This window comes from Portunus trituberculatus, chromosome 18 (assembly GCF_017591435.1).
Source record: "Portunus trituberculatus isolate SZX2019 chromosome 18, ASM1759143v1, whole genome shotgun sequence".
NCBI lineage: Eukaryota > Metazoa > Arthropoda > Malacostraca > Decapoda > Portunidae > Portunus > Portunus trituberculatus.
In genome coordinates, this window is record NC_059272.1 from 575,001 (window position 1) to 594,721 (window position 19,721).

Consider the following 19,721-nt stretch of genomic DNA (forward strand, 5'->3'; position numbering starts at 1 on the left):
AGGAACGGTGAAGGTAGATGGTACGGAAATTGAAGGAGAGAGAGAGAGAGAGAGAGAGAGAGAGAGAGAGAGAGAGAGAGAGAGAGAGAGAGATTGGGGAGTGAAAGGAGGGATGGTGGAGGTAGATGGAGGAAGAAAATGAAGAGGAAGTGGAAGAGGAAGAGGAGGAAGGATTTATTAGGAGCCTGTTGAATGGTTGTGGGGAGAAAATAGAGGAGATGCAAGAGATAAGGCTGGCTGTGTCCTTTGGGAGAGAGAGAGAGAGAGAGAGAGAGAGAGAAGGGAAGAGGAAGAAAGAGGAAGAGAAGAGCATAACAAAGAGGATTGGAAAGCTCATTTTTACGACTTAATTCCATATCCTGCTTTTTTTTTTCTATCCCAAGTTGGTGAATCAAAATTAATTAGCTTGGGAATAATATGAACTCGTGCAGTATTGACTGAAGACATCAAAGGAACAACAGCTGCCTTAGAAGTTTCCAGGTTTATCTTCGTGTTTTTCCTCCTCCTCCTCCTCCTCCTCCTCCTCCTCCTCCTCCTCGTCCTTTGCTAAACTTCAGTGCTCCAGACCCTCCTTATCTTTCCCTTGTCTTCCTCCTCCCTCCTCTCTATACCTCTAGTCCGTCATTTCAGTATGCATAGAGGAAGGCAGGGCAAGTATTCTCTTCTATTACCTTCACTATCTTCTAAGTCTTCGCAGCTTATTTGTGTTTCCTATCCTTGTTTTCATATTCTCGTCTTTGCTAGTAAACTCTGCCTCAAACTTTTCTCTCGAACTTTTTCTCTGTGTTTTTTCCCCTCGTCTTGTGTAACTCAAGTCGTTTGTAGTGAGGAGAGAGAGAGAGAGAGAGAGAGAGAGAAAGCTTTCACAAGTCCTATCATCTTCAATATCATATTTTTCTCCAATTCTTTCATAATATACTTCCAGGACAAACTCTCCTTATGTTTTCCTGTTTCCGTTTCTCCCTGTAACAGTTCAATATTTTTAAGAGGGTTTGCTCCCATCGCCTTCAGGTATTCACTTATATTGACCTAAGGGCTCGTGTGTGTCTCTGTTTTCTTTCATTTCTCCATAAGACTGCAGTATTTTTAACCGCCTCAATACTGGGACACATTTTTACCCCAAGATTTGTGTACGATTAGACCATTTTGCTGACGTTAGGAAGGGTCGATGGAGGGCAGGAGATTAATGGCCCCAGTCTTCACTATTTTAATCCCTTCAGTATTGGGATACTTTTCTACCCTAAGATTTGTGTACGATTAGACCATTTTGTTGACGTTAGGAAGGCTCGATGCAGGTCAGGAGATTAACCGCCACAGTCTTCACATTTTTAGCTTGAGATTTGTGTACGATTAGACCATTTTGTTAGCATTAGGAAGGGTCTATAGAGGTCAGGAGATTAATGGCCACAGTCTTCATTATTTTAATCGCCACATAAGTTTCTGAAGCTGTATAAGATCACCAAATAAAATCAATATGGACACGCGTCATGGTATACTCTAGAGGTTAAGAGTGTATATACCTCCCCACTGCCTTCATTCCTCCACATTTGTATTAATCCATTCATCCTTCATTATTTACTCCTAACCTCGTACATTTGTTATTCACCACTATGCATAGCTTGGCATTAAACTCCAGGTCTGTGTTTGGCTGCAGCTGATCCTGTCCTGTCGTGTTATTCTGGCTGGCTTGAGCTGAGGCCTGGGAGTCTGTTGCTGGTACATTGTTAGATGCGTTTCATTATTACATTCTGACGAGTTCTGGAGTAAGCAAATGTCTGATGCAACCTGGCGTGTGTGGAAGCGAATCCGAAGCTTTTTCATGCACAGCTAGAGCAGGTTTGGAGCGGCAGACGTGGGCGGTAATAGGATTTGGAGCAGTAAAACCTTCAGGGTAGATGAGCTAGGGAAATGAGAAGCAGTGGGTGGTGGTGGTGGTGGGATGCGGTCCACGGTGGGGCTTCCTTCATACAAACAAAGAGGACATGACCTGGACAGCTTGGCCCCGTTGCCTGCCCAGCCTATCATGTGACCTGCTCACAAGAAGAGGTCCTTTTCCTAAAACGCTTTGCTGTCTCACCATCACTGCTTTCCAAAGGCTCCAGTTAAGAATATTCGTGTTTTTAGTGTATTTTTTTGGTTCTGGTGATAAATTGGCAACAGTTCTAGTTTATTATAAGCAGAAACTGTCTTGAAAACCCAGCTAGTTGTCTCTGTGGCCTTGGAAAACTGTCGTAGTCGTAGTGAGAGGGGAAGGCCATACAGCTAGGCCCATATTCTGAAACACTTCGCGCCTCACAACACCTTCACTATTTTTCCAAGGGGAGTGACACGGGTTTTTAAGGATGTTTTTCTAATTCTGGTGACATGTTAACAAGTTTTCTGACAGACCTTTGAACAGCATACACTTACATTTGAAGGAAGGATGATTGGCATTAAAAGATTGGACATTAAGAGGATTTGACCTCTTCAGTCCTGGGAAGCATTTTTACCATGAGTTTTGGGTACGATTAGGCGATTTTATTGGCATTAGGAAGGGTCTGTGGCGGTAAGAAGATTAATGGCTACAGGCTTCACTATTCTAATCCCCACATAAGTCTCTGAACCTTAATAAAATCGCCAAATAGGAAGCAGAATGAATAGGGAAACACGTCATGGTACTGAAGGGATTAATTATAGAGAGAGACGAATTTGCTGAACCATTGTGACTAGGAACCATGACACACACACACACACACACACACACACACACACACACACACACACACACACACACACACACACACACACACACACACACACACACACACACACACACACACACACACACACACACACACACACACACACACACACGCAAAAACACTGGCAACATCCATTATTTCACTGCAACAAATCCACTACAACTGTTTTATAATGCACACAAAAAAAACTTTCATTTTATCCTATCTTACATTTCAATTTCACAGCCACAACTTCAGCACGGCGGGACAAGACACACTTCATTACACCCCACGCCTTACTCTATTTAAACTTGACTCACACCACACTTACACTAATTCAATTTTTAAACTCACTCCTTCACTCTCTCTCTTCTCTTTTGCTTTTCATTACACGCGGCAGAACAAAGCAAGGTCTTCTGTTCTCTTCTCATCTCCTTTCCCCTCATTGCACCGGGAACAACACACATGCAAGGGTAATTGGTTTGATATTCTCTCTCTCTCTCTCTCTCTCTCTCTCTCTCTCTCTCTCTCTCTCTCTCTCTCTCTCTCTCTCTCTCTCTCTCTCTCTCTCTCTCTCCTTCTGTATTTTCTCTTACTTATGACTTCAACTCTTCCAAAAGGCAGGCGTCAACACACGTACGATACAATTCTGGGTGAGCTTTTTTTTTCTTCAACCTTTCCTTGGACTGCGTTGGAACATGTTTTTGAGCTTTTTTTCATTTCACTCATTTTTTCACTCATTTTTGTTGCTGTGAAGAAAAGAAAGGACCATGAAGCAACTCTCTCTCTCTCTCTCTCTCTCTCTCTCTCTCTCTCTCTCTCTCTCTCTCTCTCTCTCTCTCTCTCTCTCTCTCTCTCTCTCTCTCTCTCTCTCTCTCTCTCTCTCTCTCTCTCTCTCTCTCTCTCTCTCTCTCTCTCTCTCTCTCTCTCTCTCTCTCTCTCTCTCTCAGCGGCATTGCAAAGCTCCCCAGTAGTCTTAAGCAAAATATTGTACGGGACTCTCAGGACACGCGACATGTAGATAGATACTATTTACCAAAGACCAAAGACTCAAGGGCTTCAGGGTATTTCAAGCAACCAAACTAACTAGATGTACACCGAGTCACAGCAGTACGCAGTGACAGATTGTGTCAAAGCGGTTGGAACTCACGGGGCCCTTGCTTTCTTGGGCAAGTTTGGGGCAAATGATTGGTTTGCCTGACAGTAAAAAACGCACTTGTATATAAAGAAAGAACCATGAAGCAACTCTCACTGTGCTTTCCCCACAGTGAAGCAACTTTCTGTGTGCTTCCCCAACAGTGAAGCAACTTTCTGTGTTTCCCCACAGTGAAGCAACTTTCTGTGCTTGCCTCAACAGTGAAGCAACTCTCTTTGTGCCTCCCTCCACAGTGCACCTGGAGGACCTGTACTGCTTCCACTACACAGCGAGCAACGATGACCTGGACAAGCGTGGCGGCTGGGACCTGTACAATCCCGCCGCAGAGTACCACCGCATGGGTGTGCCCTGCGAGGCCTGGGCTCCCACCACTCTCAACCACAACTATGAGGTGAGGCGGGAAGGCTGGTGGTGGTGGTAGTGGTAGTATATAGTAGTTGTAATAATGTTCTGGGCAACCACCACCACTACTCTCAGTTATAACTTTGTGATGTGGTGGGGTTGGTGGTAGTTGTTGTTGTTGTGGTGGTGGTGGTGGTGGTGGTAGTAGTCGTAGTATCAATTTGGTTTTTATTTATTTGTTTGTTTTTTTATTGATGTTATGTAGTAGTAGAAGTTGTTGTTGTATTAGCAGTGATAGTAGTAGCAGTAAGAATAGTAGTAATAGTAGTAGTTGTTGTTATTGTAGCAGTAGTAGTAGTAGTAATAGTAGTAGTAACAATAGTAGTAGTAGTAGTAGTAGTAGTGATAGTTGTTATTGTAGTAGTAGTAGTTATTTTTATTGTAATAATAGCAGTAGTAGTTGTTATTGTAGTAGTAGCAATAGTAATAGTAGTAGTGGAAGTGGTAGTAATAGTAGTGGTAGTAATGGTGGTAGTAGTAGTAGCAGTAGCAGCAGCAGCAGCAGTAGAATAAAAGTAGCAGTAGTGACAATGGAAACAGTAACAGAGGCAGGTATTCCTTATTGGCGTAAAGTTTGTGTGTTTATTTGTTTCCCTCAATCCCACACTGGGCAACACACACACACACACACACACACACACACACACACACACACACACACACACACACACACACACACACACACACACACACACACACACACACACACACACACTCTGCCAGAAACATTAATATAGCTACATATGCATATTTCCTCCACTAAACACGCCATTAACATGCTAATATAATCACCTCCTTCATTACACACCATAATAAGAATAAATGACCCGCATCTCTACACGCCTCCCTCTTCTGTGTGTCCTCATTGTGATGTATGGGGCCGCCGTGGTACAGTGGAACCATGCGTGCTTTGGGGTCCGAGGGGTCTCCAAGCGCACGGGTTCGAATCCTGTCCACGGTCTGAGTGTTGGTTGGGCTTCCTCACTCAGGGCAACGGTTTCCCAGCGGGTGGGCTTTGAGATAGGAGGTACCCTTAAAAAGTATCCCTTTTAGCCCGTAAATTCCCGTGAAAAGCCCACATGGTATAAATAAAGAAATAAAAAATAACGAAGGTGTTTCCCGGCAGATCTGCGACACTTACCCTCAGGAGCTGTATGTGCCGGCCTCAGCGCCCACCAAAGTCATCCTCAGTAGCTCCAAGTTCCGCAGCAAAGGTCGCTTCCCTGTCCTCTCGTACCTCCACAAAAACCAGGTGAGTCAAGCTTTTAACCCCTTCAATACTGAGACGCATATTTTACCTTGATTTTTAGGTATGATTATGTTTTATTTGCATTAGGAAGGGTCTATGGAGGTCAGAAGATTAATGGCCAGAGTCGTCACTATTCTAATCCCAACACCTGTTTCTGAAGCTGTATAATGTTGCCAAATAGTCACCAGAATGAATGTGAAAACGTGTCCTGGTACTAAAGGGATTAAAGTTATGTTCCTTAGAGGTTTGTATGTTAAGATATCAATGGCAATGGGGATATAACTAGAACATCATTAGTAAGACTTTTAGGGTCAGTGATGTGGATAGGACAAGAAATAATGGGTTCAACTTAAGGCAAATTACTGGGATGCATTTCTACCTTGAGTTTTGGATATGATTAGACGATTTTCTTGACATTAGGAAGGATGTATAGAGGTCAGAAGATTAATGGCCACAGCCTTCACTATTTTAATCCCAAGTGTCTGAAGCTGTATCAAATCACTAAATAGTAACCAGAATAAGAATGAAAACGTGTCATGGTGCTGAAGGCGTTACGAGGTGATCTGATGGAGGTGTGTAAGTGCTGCAGGGGAGAGGACAAGGATGACATTGATTCGGACACTTTCTCTCTCTCTTTTTTACACTTGATTTCTCTTTTTTGACTCTTTCTCTGTCTTTTTTACACTTGATTTCTTTTTTACTTTTTCTCTCTTTTTTACTTTCTCTTTTTTTTACACTTGATTTCTTTTTTTCACTCTCTCTCTTTTACTCTTTCTCTCTTTTTTTACACTTGATTTCTCTTTTTTACTCTCTTCTTTTTTACGTTTTTTTACACTTGATTTCTCTATTTGACTCTTTTCTCTCTTTTTTTTACACTTGATTTCTCTTTTTTACTCTTTCTCTCTGTTTTTTACACTTTCTCTCTTTTTTACACTTGATTTCTCTTTTTGATCCATTCAATTCCATTCTCTTGCCTTGGTACACTTTCTCCCCAGTAATGTGGAGAGGACGAGTAATAGTAGTTTTGAGCTTGATGGTTTGAAGTATAATAAAACTAAAGAATTGGTTCTCAGATAGGCCAGTGGATGAACGGAGCAGACTTAGTGATCAAGTTGTTAGTGTTGAGTCATTAGAGAGCTTTAATTTCTTCAGTACTGGAACGTATTTTAATCATGAATTGTTGGTGTGATTAGATGATTTTATTAGCATTAGGAAGAGTCTATGGAGGTCAGAAGTTTGATGGCCAGTCTTCACTAGTTCAATCCCCACAAGAGTTTCTGAAGCTGGGTAAAATCGCCAAATGGTTAAGCAGAATGAATATGAAAACGCGTCCTGGTACTCAAGGGGTTTAAGGAGGATTAGACAGTTTATGGATGAGAATGACATGTGGAAATAGTTAGATATATTTCCTACAGGGACAGCCTCGTGTAGGTCTGGCGGCTTCCTGCACCAAGCCTTGTGTTGTTGTGTTCGCTGTGTTTACCTGACTGGTGACTTGTTTGTCTGTTATGCAAAGTGGCAGACCATCGGGGGACACACTCACTCCCACCTCTCATTACTCCTTACACTCAGTCTGTAAAGAGCAAGCCAGGAGCAAATACACGCCTTGTTATCTATTTATAGCATTGCTTCTGTAGTATCTGTTGAGACTGTCTGTATAAGAGCAATGCTGTTTTATTTTTATTTTTTATGTAGATAGAGGGGAAAGGTAGCCAAAGGCAACAATTTAAAAAAAAAAAGCCCACTTAGTTGCCAGTCCCCTTCCAGGTCTAAGAGGGTTAGCCAGAAAAAAGGGATAAATGTCTTGAAACCTCCCCCTTAAATTAAGTCAAGTCGTAGGAAGTTGGAAATTCAGAAGCAGGCAGGGAGTTCCAGAGTTTACCAGAGAAAGGGATGAATGATTGAGAATACTGGTTAACTCTTGCATTATGGAGGTGGACAGAATAAGGATGAGAAATGCCTGATGTTTTGTTGTGTGGTGTGAAGGAGTGTTGTGTTTGGTTCCAGGCCGCTCTGTGCCGCTCCTCCCAGCCACTGTCCGGGTTCAGTGCTCGCTGCGAGGAGGACGAACAGCTGCTGGACTGCATCTTGCGCTCCAACCCCAACACATCCCATATGATTGTGGTGGACACCAGACCCAAGGTGTGTGGTGTGTGGCGGCACAGGCCCCTCCCTCCACAGGGCTGAGGCTGTGTTTTGGTAGTAATGGTGGCGGCAGTAACAGAATAATGTATCCATCATCAGATCTCAGAAGACTTGTTTTAGTTCAATTTATACCGAGATGCCGTGTTTACCTTAGACTTAGAGTGTGGCAGTGGCCCACCCTACCTTCACACACACACACACACACACACACACACACACACACACACACACACACACACACACATCCCAGGCCCTGTAAAACTACAACTAGGTAAATACACACACCAGCCCCGTCAATGAGTCCGCGGTGGCAAAAGCTATGCCCATGTACTGAAACACTTAACACTGCACCTCCACTTCTTCCAAAAGGCTGTAGATGAAGTGACATTGATTTGTAATGGTGTGTTTGTGATTCTAGTGACAGGTTAACACGACCTCTGCATTATTAACTGGAAAAACATTGATTTTGAAAAATAGTGGTGGTGAGAGAGATAAATGGTTCTGAATACAGGCCGACAATACAGCATCCCTCACCTCCGGTCGCTGCCTTTCAGATCAACGCCATGGCCAACCGGGCGGCGGGTAAAGGCTACGAGAACGAGGCGTACTACGAGAACATCAAGTTTCATTTCTCCGGCATCGAAAACATCCACGTGATGAGAGCCTCCCTCGCCAAGCAGATCGAGAGTGAGTGTGGAGTGTGGAGGTGGCGGCGACTTGTGTTGTGTTGAGCTGGTGTTGCAGGAGTCGGTCCATTCACTGTGTTTGTGTCTCTTGCCAGCCATACTGAGAGTTAGTCGCAGTCCTCAATGCTTTATGTAGCGTGCGTGCGCGCGCGCGCACTCGCTCGCAGTGGCGGCTCGGCCATCATATGAGCTCTGGAGATGCAGTCCCCCCAGGCCCAGACACTCACTGCCACAGGTGTATGACTCCATCAATCTCGTGATAGAATATTATGCAAGTAACAAATTGTCATAACAAAAAGTCCTTATATGTTACGTTATTTGAAAATATTTATAACAATTTTTTTTTTTTTTTTTTTTTTTTACCATAAAACGAGACAAAAAAAAATAGGCTTCATGCCGTACGACTGTGTAGGATGTTTTGTTGAGCTGCAGTGGATGCAGCGCAGCAGCTGAGCCTGGCCCTGGCCCTGCTTCAATCTGTAGCCGCTGGGTGGGCGTGTCGGCGCAAGGCTGTGTTTACATTGGGGCGGTGCCGTTGGTGTCTGTGCCACGTGTTGGAGTTGGTGGTGAAGTTGCTTTGAAAATGTTTTCCACAAGTTTGACCACCGTGTGACAAAGGTGACCATGGGAGGCAGAGTGAACTCAGTGGAGTATTTACAAAGCATCAATTTTTCGCAGCTGTCACTAAATGAAAAGATGGAACTAAAAGCCAGAGGAAGACACACTCCAGCGTTAGCCATTGTGCAGAAGAGTACAAGCAGGAACAAACAATACACACGGCAGTTTAACATGAGTATGTATCAGAAGTGTGAATGGCTGTGTGGTTGTGACAAGAAAAATGCTTTATTCTGCTTTCCATGCTTACTGTTTGGCGGGGAGCCGTCGTAGACCAGAAGTGGAATGAGTGACCTGAGGCACTTACCACAGAAGAAAATGAAACACGAGCAGTCCGCCAAGCACATCAATAGCGTCATTGATCTGTCAATGTTGGATAAAGTCAATATTGTAAGTCAAGTTAATTCATCAGACAAGCAGCTCTCGGTTGCTAAACATAATGAAGAGGTGGAAAAGAACAGAAATGTGTTGTCCAAAATCATAGACTGTGTCAAATTTTGTGGAAAATTTGACTTCCCTCTTAGAGAACATGATGGAACTTTGAGCGACAAAAACCCAGGGCTGCTGCAAGGCTTAGTGGAGTTTGCCTGTGGGCGGGATTCCAGCTTTGATGCTCACGTACATGATGCTTCAGTGCTCAAAGGAACATCACAGTCGATACACAATGAACTTTTGGAATCTATGTTAGAAGTGTGCAGAAATGAGATCATAGAAGAGGTAAAGAGTGCAGACTATTTGGCAGTTATGTGTGATGAGATGAGTGACATTGATGATGAAACACAGCTGGTGGTCGTTGTGAGGTATGAGCTGCACGGCAAACCTGTTGAAAGATTCTGGGGACTTTTTCACTTAATCAATCGGACAGCAGTGGCATTATCAAGTGTATTATTGAAAGAGCTCCAGATTTTGATTGGTAATTTTCCACACAAGCTCATTGCTCAAAGTTATGATGGTGCAGCTGCCATTAGTGGTGTTGATAAGGATGTGCAAGCCTTCGTCAAAGAAGTGTATCCCAATGCTCATTTTATCCACTGTTATGCACACCAGCTGAATTTGATTTTTGAACAGGCAGCATCACAGAATACTGATGTTCGAGTATTTTTTAACAGCTTGTCGGGAATACCAGCATTCTTTTCAAAATCTCCACAAAGAATGGCTGCGTTGGAGAAAGTCACTGGCCGTCGAATTCCAAGACCATCTGCAACACATTGGGATTTGAAGAGCAGAACAGTCAATGCTGTACATGAAATGAAAGAGGAAGTAATTGAATGTTGCAGCTTTCTGGAAGCACCTAACTCAAGAGACACTGGGTCCACAGCAGCCGGTATAAAGAGAATTGTGAGTGATCCTGATTTCCAATTTTGGTTGGAATTTTTCTCCAAAGTAATGCCTCATGTTGACATCATGTCTTCTCAGTTTAAGTCAAGAAATATTGATGCAGCAAAGGCTAATGCAACTGTCAAAGCTTTCATTCCTGCTGTTCAGAAGTTAAGAGAGGAGTGTGATGGTTTTGACTCGCCTCTTGAGCAAAAGAAAAGAAAATTGAATACAGAGAAATCAGTTGCTGCAAAGGAGGTTTGTGATGTCATTTTGTCACAGTGCTAAACGAGGTTCAGCTTCACAAATCATTTGGAAGCTGGCAAGTTACTTTTAGTGAATAATTTTCCAGTGTATGCTAAGGACTTCCCTGATAATGCACTTGTACAAGCAGTTGCAACTTATCCCATGCTTGAAAAAGACAAATTGAGAAATGAACTTAGTGTACTGTACACAAGAGAAGATTTGTGTCAATCAGAAACCCTCATTGACCTGCTGGAAATGATGAATGATTATCATTTACTCTCAACATTTTCAGAAACTGTCAAACTTCTGAAAATTTTGATAACTCCAATGACAACGGCAAAAACAGAGAGGTGCTTTTCAACCTTGAAGAGAATCTAAACATTTTTGCACAGTACCACAGCAAAGGAGAGCCTGTCTGCCCTAGCAATTATATCCATTGAAAATATAATGATAGCAAAAATGAAGGACTTTAATGAGCTAGTAATACATCATTTTGCTGCGTCAAAGAGCCAACGCACTGATTTTATTTTCAAATGATATTGATGCCACCACCTCAGCCATCCACAGTCCACACCACCTACCTGACAGTGATGATCCTGCAGGTTTATAGCATGTATAACTGTAAGTTTATAAAATCCTTTGCTTAATTATTTCTTTTTTTATTATTTTTTCTTTTAATTATTATTATTGTACTGTTGTGTGAAGCTTGCAGTGACACAGTCCCTCCATTCTATTTTTCCACGAGCCGCCACTGTGTGTGTGTGTGTATTTACCTAATTGTATTTACCTAATTGTAACATACAGGAAAAGAGCTATGCTCGTGTTGTCCCGTCTCCATATCTATTAATGTCCAGCTTTTTCTTAAAATCATGAATATTCCTTGCGTTGACCACTTCCACGTCTAAACTATTCCATGCTTCCACCCTTCTATGAGGGAAGCTATATTTTTCACATCTCTCCTATAAGTGGCCATTTTAGTTTTTCCCATGCCCTCTCGACATTCTTCCATTCCACATACACAGATCTTCCCTATCCATTTTTTCCATGCCAATCATCACTCTGTATATTGCTATCAGGTCTCCCCTTTCTCTTCTGTTTTCCAGGGTTGGAAGTTGCATTCTTTTCAGTCTGTCTTCATAAGTCAAATCTCTTAAGTCAGGCACCATTTTCGTTGCAGCCCTCTGTACTTTCTCTAGTTTCCTTATGTGTTTCTTTAAGTTCGAGCCCACTGTATTGTTGCATATTCAAGCCTCGGTCTTATCATTGCAGTAATTATTTTCTTCATCATTTCTTCATCTAGATATCTGAACGCCACTCTTATGTTCCTCAATAAGTTCAATACTTCTCCAATTATTTTGTTTATATGTCTCTCTGGCGATAGGTCATTGGTAATTGTCACCCCAAGGTCTTTTTCTTCATGACTGGTTTTATGTCTTCATTTCCTATCTTGTACATACTCCTGATTCTTCTTTCACTCTTGCCAAACTCTATTTTCTTGCATTTTGTCGTGTTGAACTCCATTTGCCATGTACAGCTCCATTTCCATATTCTGTCCAAGTCTTCCTGGAGTAGTTCGCAATCTTTGTCACATCTCACTTTTCTTAACAATTTTGCATCGTCTGCAAATAGGCTCACATAACTGGACACCCCATCCACCATGTCATTTATGTAGACTGCGAACATTACTGGTGCCAACACTGATCCCTGTGGAACTCCACTCTCCACCAATCCCCATTCTGATGGTCTGTCCTTAATTATTGTTCTCATTTCTCTTCCTACCAAAAGTCTTCCATCCATTTTAGTAAACTGCCATGCACTCCTCCTACCATTTCAAGTTTCCAGATCAGTCTCTGGTGTGGTACCTTATCAAAGGCCTTTTTTAAATCCAGATATATTCCATCAGCCCAACCATCTCTTTCCTGTATTACATCTATCACCCTCGAATAGTAACATATCAGGTTTGTCGTGCATGAACGCCCTTTCCTAAAACCAAATTGACACTCACAAAGTATGTCATTTTTCTCCAAGAAGTCTGTCCATCTATTCTTCACCACCCTCTCACACATCTTAGCTACCACACTTGTAAGTGACACTGGTCTATAGTTCAATGGGTCTCTCTTGTTACCTGATTTATAGATTGGGACAATGTTAGCTCTTTTCCAGTCTTGGGGCACTACACCTTCCCTTAATGAGGCATCAATTACTTCACAAACTTTTTCTGCCAATTGCTCCCTGCATTCTCTTAAAATCCATCCTGATACCCCATCAGGTCCCACAGCTTTTCTCACTTCTAAACTCCCCATCATGTTCTTGATCTCCTCCACAGTTACTTGAAACTCCTTCATAATCCCTTTCTGTTCCATTACCAGTGGTTTGTCAAAAGCAGTCTCCTTTGTGAATACCTTCCGAAAGCATCCATTCATAGCCTCTGCCATTTCCTGGGATCTTCACTGCATACTCCATTTACTTCTAAACTTTCAATACTTTCTCTATTTTTGATGTTGTTGTTCACATGTCTGTAAAAAGCCTTGGTTGGTCTTTACATTTATCAATTATATCCTTTTCTTGTTTCTTTCTTTCTTCTCTTCTAATCAACACATATTCATTTCTTGCTCTTTTGTAACTTTCCCACTGCTTAATCCGTCTTTTCCTTCTCCACCTCTTCCATGCATCCTCTTTTCTTGTTCTAGCCTTTTCACATCTATCGTTAAACCAGTCCTGCTTTCCAACTTCTCTATGTTGTCTTATTGGTACAAATTTTTCTCACCTTCTTTGTATATTTTTATAAATTCCTTCCACTTTTCATTTGCTCCTTAGCACTCTTGAATTTCATCCAATTTGTCTCTTGAAAGAATTTCTTTAGGTTTCCAAAATCTGTCTTGGCATAATTCCATCTTCCCACTTTATATTCTTCATTTCTTCTAGATTTCTCTTCGTCTATCACCTTGAACTCCAAAACTGCATGATCACTCTTTGCTAAAGGGCACTCCACCCTCATCTCCTCAATGACCATTGGCTCTGTACTAAAGACCAAGTCCAGTCTTGACGATGCTCCCTCTCCTCCAAACCTAGTATCTTCTTTGACCCACTGAGTTAACACATTTTCCATTGCCAGTGTCAATAGTGTATTTCCCCATGTTGTCTCTGATCCTTCCATTGACCAGTCCTCCCAACACACCTCTTTACAATTAAAATCTCCCATCATTATAGTTCGTTCACAGCCACCCAACATTTCTTCCAGACATGTTCCTGTATCACTTATCATTTCTTCATATTCCTGTACTGACCATGCATTTGTCTTAGGTGGTACGTACACCACTATGTAGTGCCTCTTTTTTCCTTCATTAGTTTCTGCTCTGATCTTTAGCACTTCTGCCTTTCCCATACCTTTTTTCACTTGATCCACCTTTATATCTTTTTTAACCAGCAACATCACTCCTCCTCCCATCTTACCTACTCTATTTCTTTTCCAAACGTTATATTTCCTTCTCCAACCTTCATCAGGTCTTCTCCCTCTCTCAGTTTTGTTTCAGTAAGACCCACAATATCTGGGTTCTTGTCCCTCAAGTAATCGTTGAGTTCTAAAATCCCCGATATCACTCCATTTATGTTGGAATACATTACATTTCGCTCATATGTAAGTTTCTTTAGTCCTTTCTTGCTGTACTTTTCTGGGTTATGAACCACTTCCTCAGTCTCATATCCAAGATTCTCCAGAAAAACTCTTTCTTCTCTCTTCTGTCCTCTCTTCATTTTTTTCAAAGCCTCCTTTCTCAACTCATTTAACATTTCTCTTTCCTTTTCACCGAGATCTCTTCTCAACCAAATCTTCCTTGTTGTTTCCTGCTGGGCTAGCCTCCATGACTTCTCCACCAATTCATCTACATCCTTTTGTGACTTAAGTTTGATTCTTATTGGCCTCATACCTTCTCTTGTGAACTTTCCAATTCTATGGAAGTCCTCTATTTCTTGTACTAGGTCTTTTCCTCCTCTTGCACCACATTAATGATATTATTTATCACCTTTTTTATGTTTTTCTCTCTCTCCATTTTACTCGGTGTCTTATCCTCCTCCACACCAAATATCACCACACATCTCTTTTTGTCTACAGTTTCCCTCACCAATGTCTCATTTGACTTAATAACCTTCACCACTTTCTCAGCTATCTTCTCTTCTATGATCTGTTGATCTATAATTTCAGCAAGGCCCAAAGTTTTCTCCCCTGACTCAGTGTGTGTGTGTGTGTGTGTGTGTGTGTGTGTGTGTGTGTGTGTGTGTGTGTGTGAATAAACTAAGTATCTATCCATGTGTGTGTGTGTGTTGCAGCATGCCAGCTGGTACCGCCCTCCATGAACGGCTTCATCAGCGGTGTGGAGTCATCGGGGTGGCTGAAACACGTGCGGTCTGTGCTGGAGACGGCCGTGTTCATCACCAGCTCCATGATGGAAGGTGTCAGTGTGCTGGTCCACTGCTCTGACGGCTGGGACCGCACCGCCCAAACCTGTGCCCTCGCCCAGCTGCTGCTCGACCCTTACTACCGCACCATCCAGGGCTTCCAGGTGGGTGTAGTAGTTGTGGGGGTGGGTTGGAGTCAGGGTCTGTTTGTATACTGCAACCTCATGAACTTAACCCCCCTTCAGTACTGGGACATTTTTACCTTGAAATGTGGATGTGATTGGATGATTTCATTGACATTAGGAAGGGTCTGTGGAGGTCAGAAGATTAATGGCCTTAGTCCTCTCTATATTAACCCCTTCAATATTGGAACATATTTTTATTGGGAGATTTGTGTACGATTAGACCATTTTATTGACATTAGGAAGGGTCTATGGAGGTCAGAAGATTAATGGTCACAGTCCTCACTATATTAACCTCTTCTATACTGGGACACATTTTTACCTTGAGATTTGTTAATGATTAGACCATTTCATTGACATTAGGAAGGGTCTATGGAGGTCAGAAGATTAATGGCTACAGTCTTCACTATTATAATCCCTCACACGAGTTTCTGAAGCTGTATAAAATTCTCAAATAGTAACTAGAATGAATATGGAAATGCATCATGGTACTCAAGGGGTTAATTCAATCTACATTTTTTTTTTTTTTTTTTTGAGAAAGCTGCATTGTCTCATGTCTCACCAACACACTGCCAACAGATCCTGATAGAGAAGGAGTGGCTGGCATTTGGTCACAAGTTCACTGATCGCTGTGGTCACATCCAGGGCGACCCCAAGGAAGTCTCTCCAATCTTCACTCAGTTCATAGGTATTTCCCCGGGCTGAAAGAGTGAGGCATGAGGAAATCCTTGTGTGTGTGTGTGTGTGTGTGTGTGTGTGTGTGTGCTGGGGTGTGTTAGTGGGGAGAGGGATGGAGGAAGGCACATTTGAGGTGTCTTTCCTCATGTTGCTTATCGTCATTATCTTCAGTGCTTTTCATGTCTACTTAATTATCAGCCTCACTGTCATCTTCACTGGTGTTGCTACTGGCATGACTGTGTGTCTCAGTACACACATACAAATTTCCTTGTGCTAATCTGTTGTTGGGAAGCACTCAAAGGTTAGATCCAGTGGTAATGTTTTCAAGCAACACTTTGTCATCAGTCCAGAATGAAAGGTACTGGCAGTCAGTCAGCGAAAGACACCATGGGAGGAAGCCCTCACCCCTGGACTCTTGACACTGCTCAGCCCAGTAATGGAGACTAAGAATGTCGAATAGAATGATAGTGATTATGATGGGAAGCACCTACCATTCTCTCTCTCTCTCTCTCTCTCTCTCTCTCTCTCTCTCTCTCTCTCTCTCTCTCTCTCTCTCTCTCTCTCTCTCTCTCTCTCTCTCTCTCTCTCTCTCTCTCTCTCTCTCTCTCTCTCTCTCTCTCTCTCTCTCTCTCTCTCTTTTCTCTTTTTTTTTGTTGGTGTTTGTAATGGTGTGGGTGTGTTGCGTCCCAGACTGTGTGTGGCAGCTGCAGCAGATCCTGCCGTCGGCCTTTGAGTTCAACGAGCGGTACCTGCTGGTGCTGCACGACCACGTCTTCTCCTGCCAGTTTGGAACGTTCATCGGCAATTGTCAGAAGGACAGAGTAGATTTAAGGTGAAGTATTAAATCATGGGAATACAATCACTGATGTGTTTGTGTGTGTATTCTATTTATTGTGGAAGTGACATGAGCTCTAAATATCAGTGGGTACATTTTCTTTGTACTTTAACTCTTGGTATATAGGTATAAGTACTGAACCATGCCTTTATGGCTACTATTGCTACAATTACCTCCACCACCATTATTCTCACCAATACAAATACTACCACCATAGCTTCACATCCATTAACACAACTCCAGACACACCCATCACCACCACCACAGCCTTGCATCCCTTGAATGAGTGTGTGTGTGTGTGTGCAGGTTATCGGAGCGGACGTACTCGCTGTGGGGCTTCATCAGGAGCCACGTGACAGAGTACAGGAACCCGCTGTACAGGAGGGACTCCACCACAGACGTGCTGCGCCTCACCCTGTGTCCTCAGAGTGTGAGGTGAGCTGGGGGAAGGCTGGAGTGGGAAGGGATTCTTGATAGGGAGGGAAAGAGGAAGTAGGTCTGATAGGGAAGGGAAGGGAAGAGGGAAGAGGGGATAAACTTGATGGGGAGAGGAGACGAAGAGGGGTAGGTTTGATGGGAAGAGGGGGTAGATCTGATGGGGAAGGGAGGGGGCCTGAAGAGGTGGGAAGGATGCCTAGCCAGGAGGTGATTAGAAGTGTGCAGAATTGTAATAATGGAGAAAAGAGTTAAAAGAAAGATGAAGGGAGAGGGAGGGCAGGAGGTGAAGGAGGAGCGGTGAGAGACACTGAACGCGGATCATTTATTGTGAAAGATAATGGCAGTGTTAATGGTTTTTATTTACTTTTACCTAGCCATTTGATATATATTCAATGTAAGAATTCCACAAGGGAAGAATATTGAGGGGCTGTGAAGAGAAACATGATGGAGGGAGAGCAAGTCAGGAAGGAACCACAGAGGTCAGATTAGAGAGAAGAAAACCAGCGGCAGAGGAAGCACAGCCATCACTTCCTGCCGGCTCACACTTGCTCCCTTTATTATGTGTAGCCTGCCGTGGTTCATGTGGGCCTTTTTTTTTTTTTTTTTAAACTAAGTGGGCATATTTTTTATATTTTGTTGGCCTTGGCTGACTTCTCTCCTGCATAAATAACAAAAAAAATTTAATGTGACTAACCTCTTCAGCAGTGGCTCCCAAACCCAGGGTCACCACACAAATGAGGGCCACAATGGTATCTGTGAGGGTCGCCAGAGAGTCTTTCAAAAAATATATCGTAATAATTCACTGCTGTTCTTATTTTTATTATGATTAATGTAACTGATTTACTTTAGTAGGGTGAGGTAAAGATTCTACTGAACACATAGTAACAAAAGAGGCGCAGTCATGAAACACCTTTACTCATGCAATTCCGCCCATTGTACCAGTAGCTTTCATGTACAATTTTGCAAGTATGTATAACTGTAACATGGAATGGTTGAATTTATTATTACTATTATGGTCGCTACTCCAAGTTAAGATTGCATTTAGGGTTGCCACCAAAAAAGGGTTGGAAAACACTGCTCTACAGTAACAATAAAACCTACTGAATTATGTGTGTGTGTGTGTCTGTCCTCCACAGGTTTTGGCGAGGGATGTACAACAGGTTTGAGAACGGCATCCATCCCCGGGAGCCTCTTGGGGACCTGCTGGCAGCCACCACGGAGCACACACAGTCCCTCACTGACCAGGCCGACTACCTCACCAAGGTAGTGCCTGGCAGGGTGATGCAGGGGAGGGGAAGGGAAGGAGCTGTCAAGGTGCCACATCTAACCTCCCTTTTGAATCACCACTACTCAAACTTGACTTTACTTAACTCCTTTAGTACTGGGACACATTTTTACCTTGAGATTTGTGTACCATTAGACCATTTTATTGACATTAGAAGATTAATGGCCAGTCTTCACTATTTTAATCCCTTCAGTACTGGGACACATTTTTACTTTGAGATTTGTGTTCAATTTGATGATTTTATTGACATTAGGAAAGGTCTATGGAGGTTAGAAGATTAATGGCCACAGTCTTCACTATGTAATCCTCACATGAGTTTCTGAAGCTGTATAAAATCACCAAATAATCGCTAGAATGAATATGGAAACGCATCATGGTAGGAGGGAGGTTTCAAGACATTTATCCCTTTATTTTGTCTAACTCTTTCGGACCTGTAAGGGGACTGACAATTAAGTGGACCCATGTTTTATTTATTTATTTATTTATTTATTTATTTATTTTTTATTTTTATTTTTTTTTTTTTTTTTTGCCAGGTATTCCCTCTTACATAAAGAAGAAAAAAAGAATGTGTCAGTGTTTTTTGATAGTTATGCATACATTGAGTTCATTGTGTGTTCTCTCTTCACCACAAACCACTTAGTGTCAGAAAAACTCCTACCTGATGCAGTCTAAGAAACACATGAAAACAATTATAAACGATAAAAACCACGGAATTATTTTGACAGCATAGAAAAGTGTTATTAGGTAAAAGAATTCACACACACACACACACACACACACACACACACACACACACACACACACACACACACACACACACAAAGTGGTGAAGGTTATTAAGTCAAATGAGACATTGGTGAGGGAAACTGTAGACAAAAAGAGATGTGTGGTGATATTTGGTGTGGAGGAGGATAAGACACCGAGTAAAATGGAGAGAGAGAAAAACATAAAAAAGGTGATAAATAATATCATTAATGTGGTGCAGGAGGAGGAAAAGACCTAGTACAAGAAATAGAGGACTTCCATAGAATTGGAAAGTTCACAAGAGAAGGTATGAGGCCAATAAGAATCAAACTTAAGTCACAAAAGGATGTAGATGAATTGGTGGAGAAGTCATGGAGGCTAGCCCAGCAGGAAACAACAAGGAAGATTTGGTTGAGAAGAGATCTCGGTGAAAAGGAAGAGAAATGTTAAATGAGTTGAGAAAGGAGGCTTTGAAAAAAATGAAGAGAGGACAGAAGAGGAGAAGAAAGAGTTTTCTGGAGAATCTTGGATATGAGACTGAGGAAGTGGTTCATAACCCAGAAAAGTACAGCAAGAAAGGACTAAAGAAACTTACATATGAGCGAAATGTAATGTATTCCAACATAAA

The 19,721-nt window shown here is 42.3% G+C and overlaps 1 protein-coding gene across 3 annotated transcripts in view; it reads left to right on the plus strand.

Annotated features, from left to right (window-relative positions):
- The window catches only part of LOC123505870 (myotubularin-related protein 6-like), a 263,730-nt gene that overhangs the window by 236,037 nt on the left and 7,972 nt on the right, over positions 1-19,721 (plus strand). For all 3 annotated transcript variants that reach the window (XM_045257680.1, XM_045257679.1, XM_045257681.1), the window contains 9 exons: positions 4,110-4,267; positions 5,405-5,530; positions 7,535-7,669; positions 8,227-8,359; positions 14,863-15,095; positions 15,693-15,801; positions 16,482-16,623; positions 16,933-17,061; positions 18,201-18,327. In XM_045257680.1, coding sequence (XP_045113615.1) covers positions 4,110-4,267; positions 5,405-5,530; positions 7,535-7,669; positions 8,227-8,359; positions 14,863-15,095; positions 15,693-15,801; positions 16,482-16,623; positions 16,933-17,061; positions 18,201-18,327 — 1,292 coding nt within the window. The remainder of the gene's footprint in view (positions 1-4,109; positions 4,268-5,404; positions 5,531-7,534; positions 7,670-8,226; positions 8,360-14,862; positions 15,096-15,692; positions 15,802-16,481; positions 16,624-16,932; positions 17,062-18,200; positions 18,328-19,721) is intronic.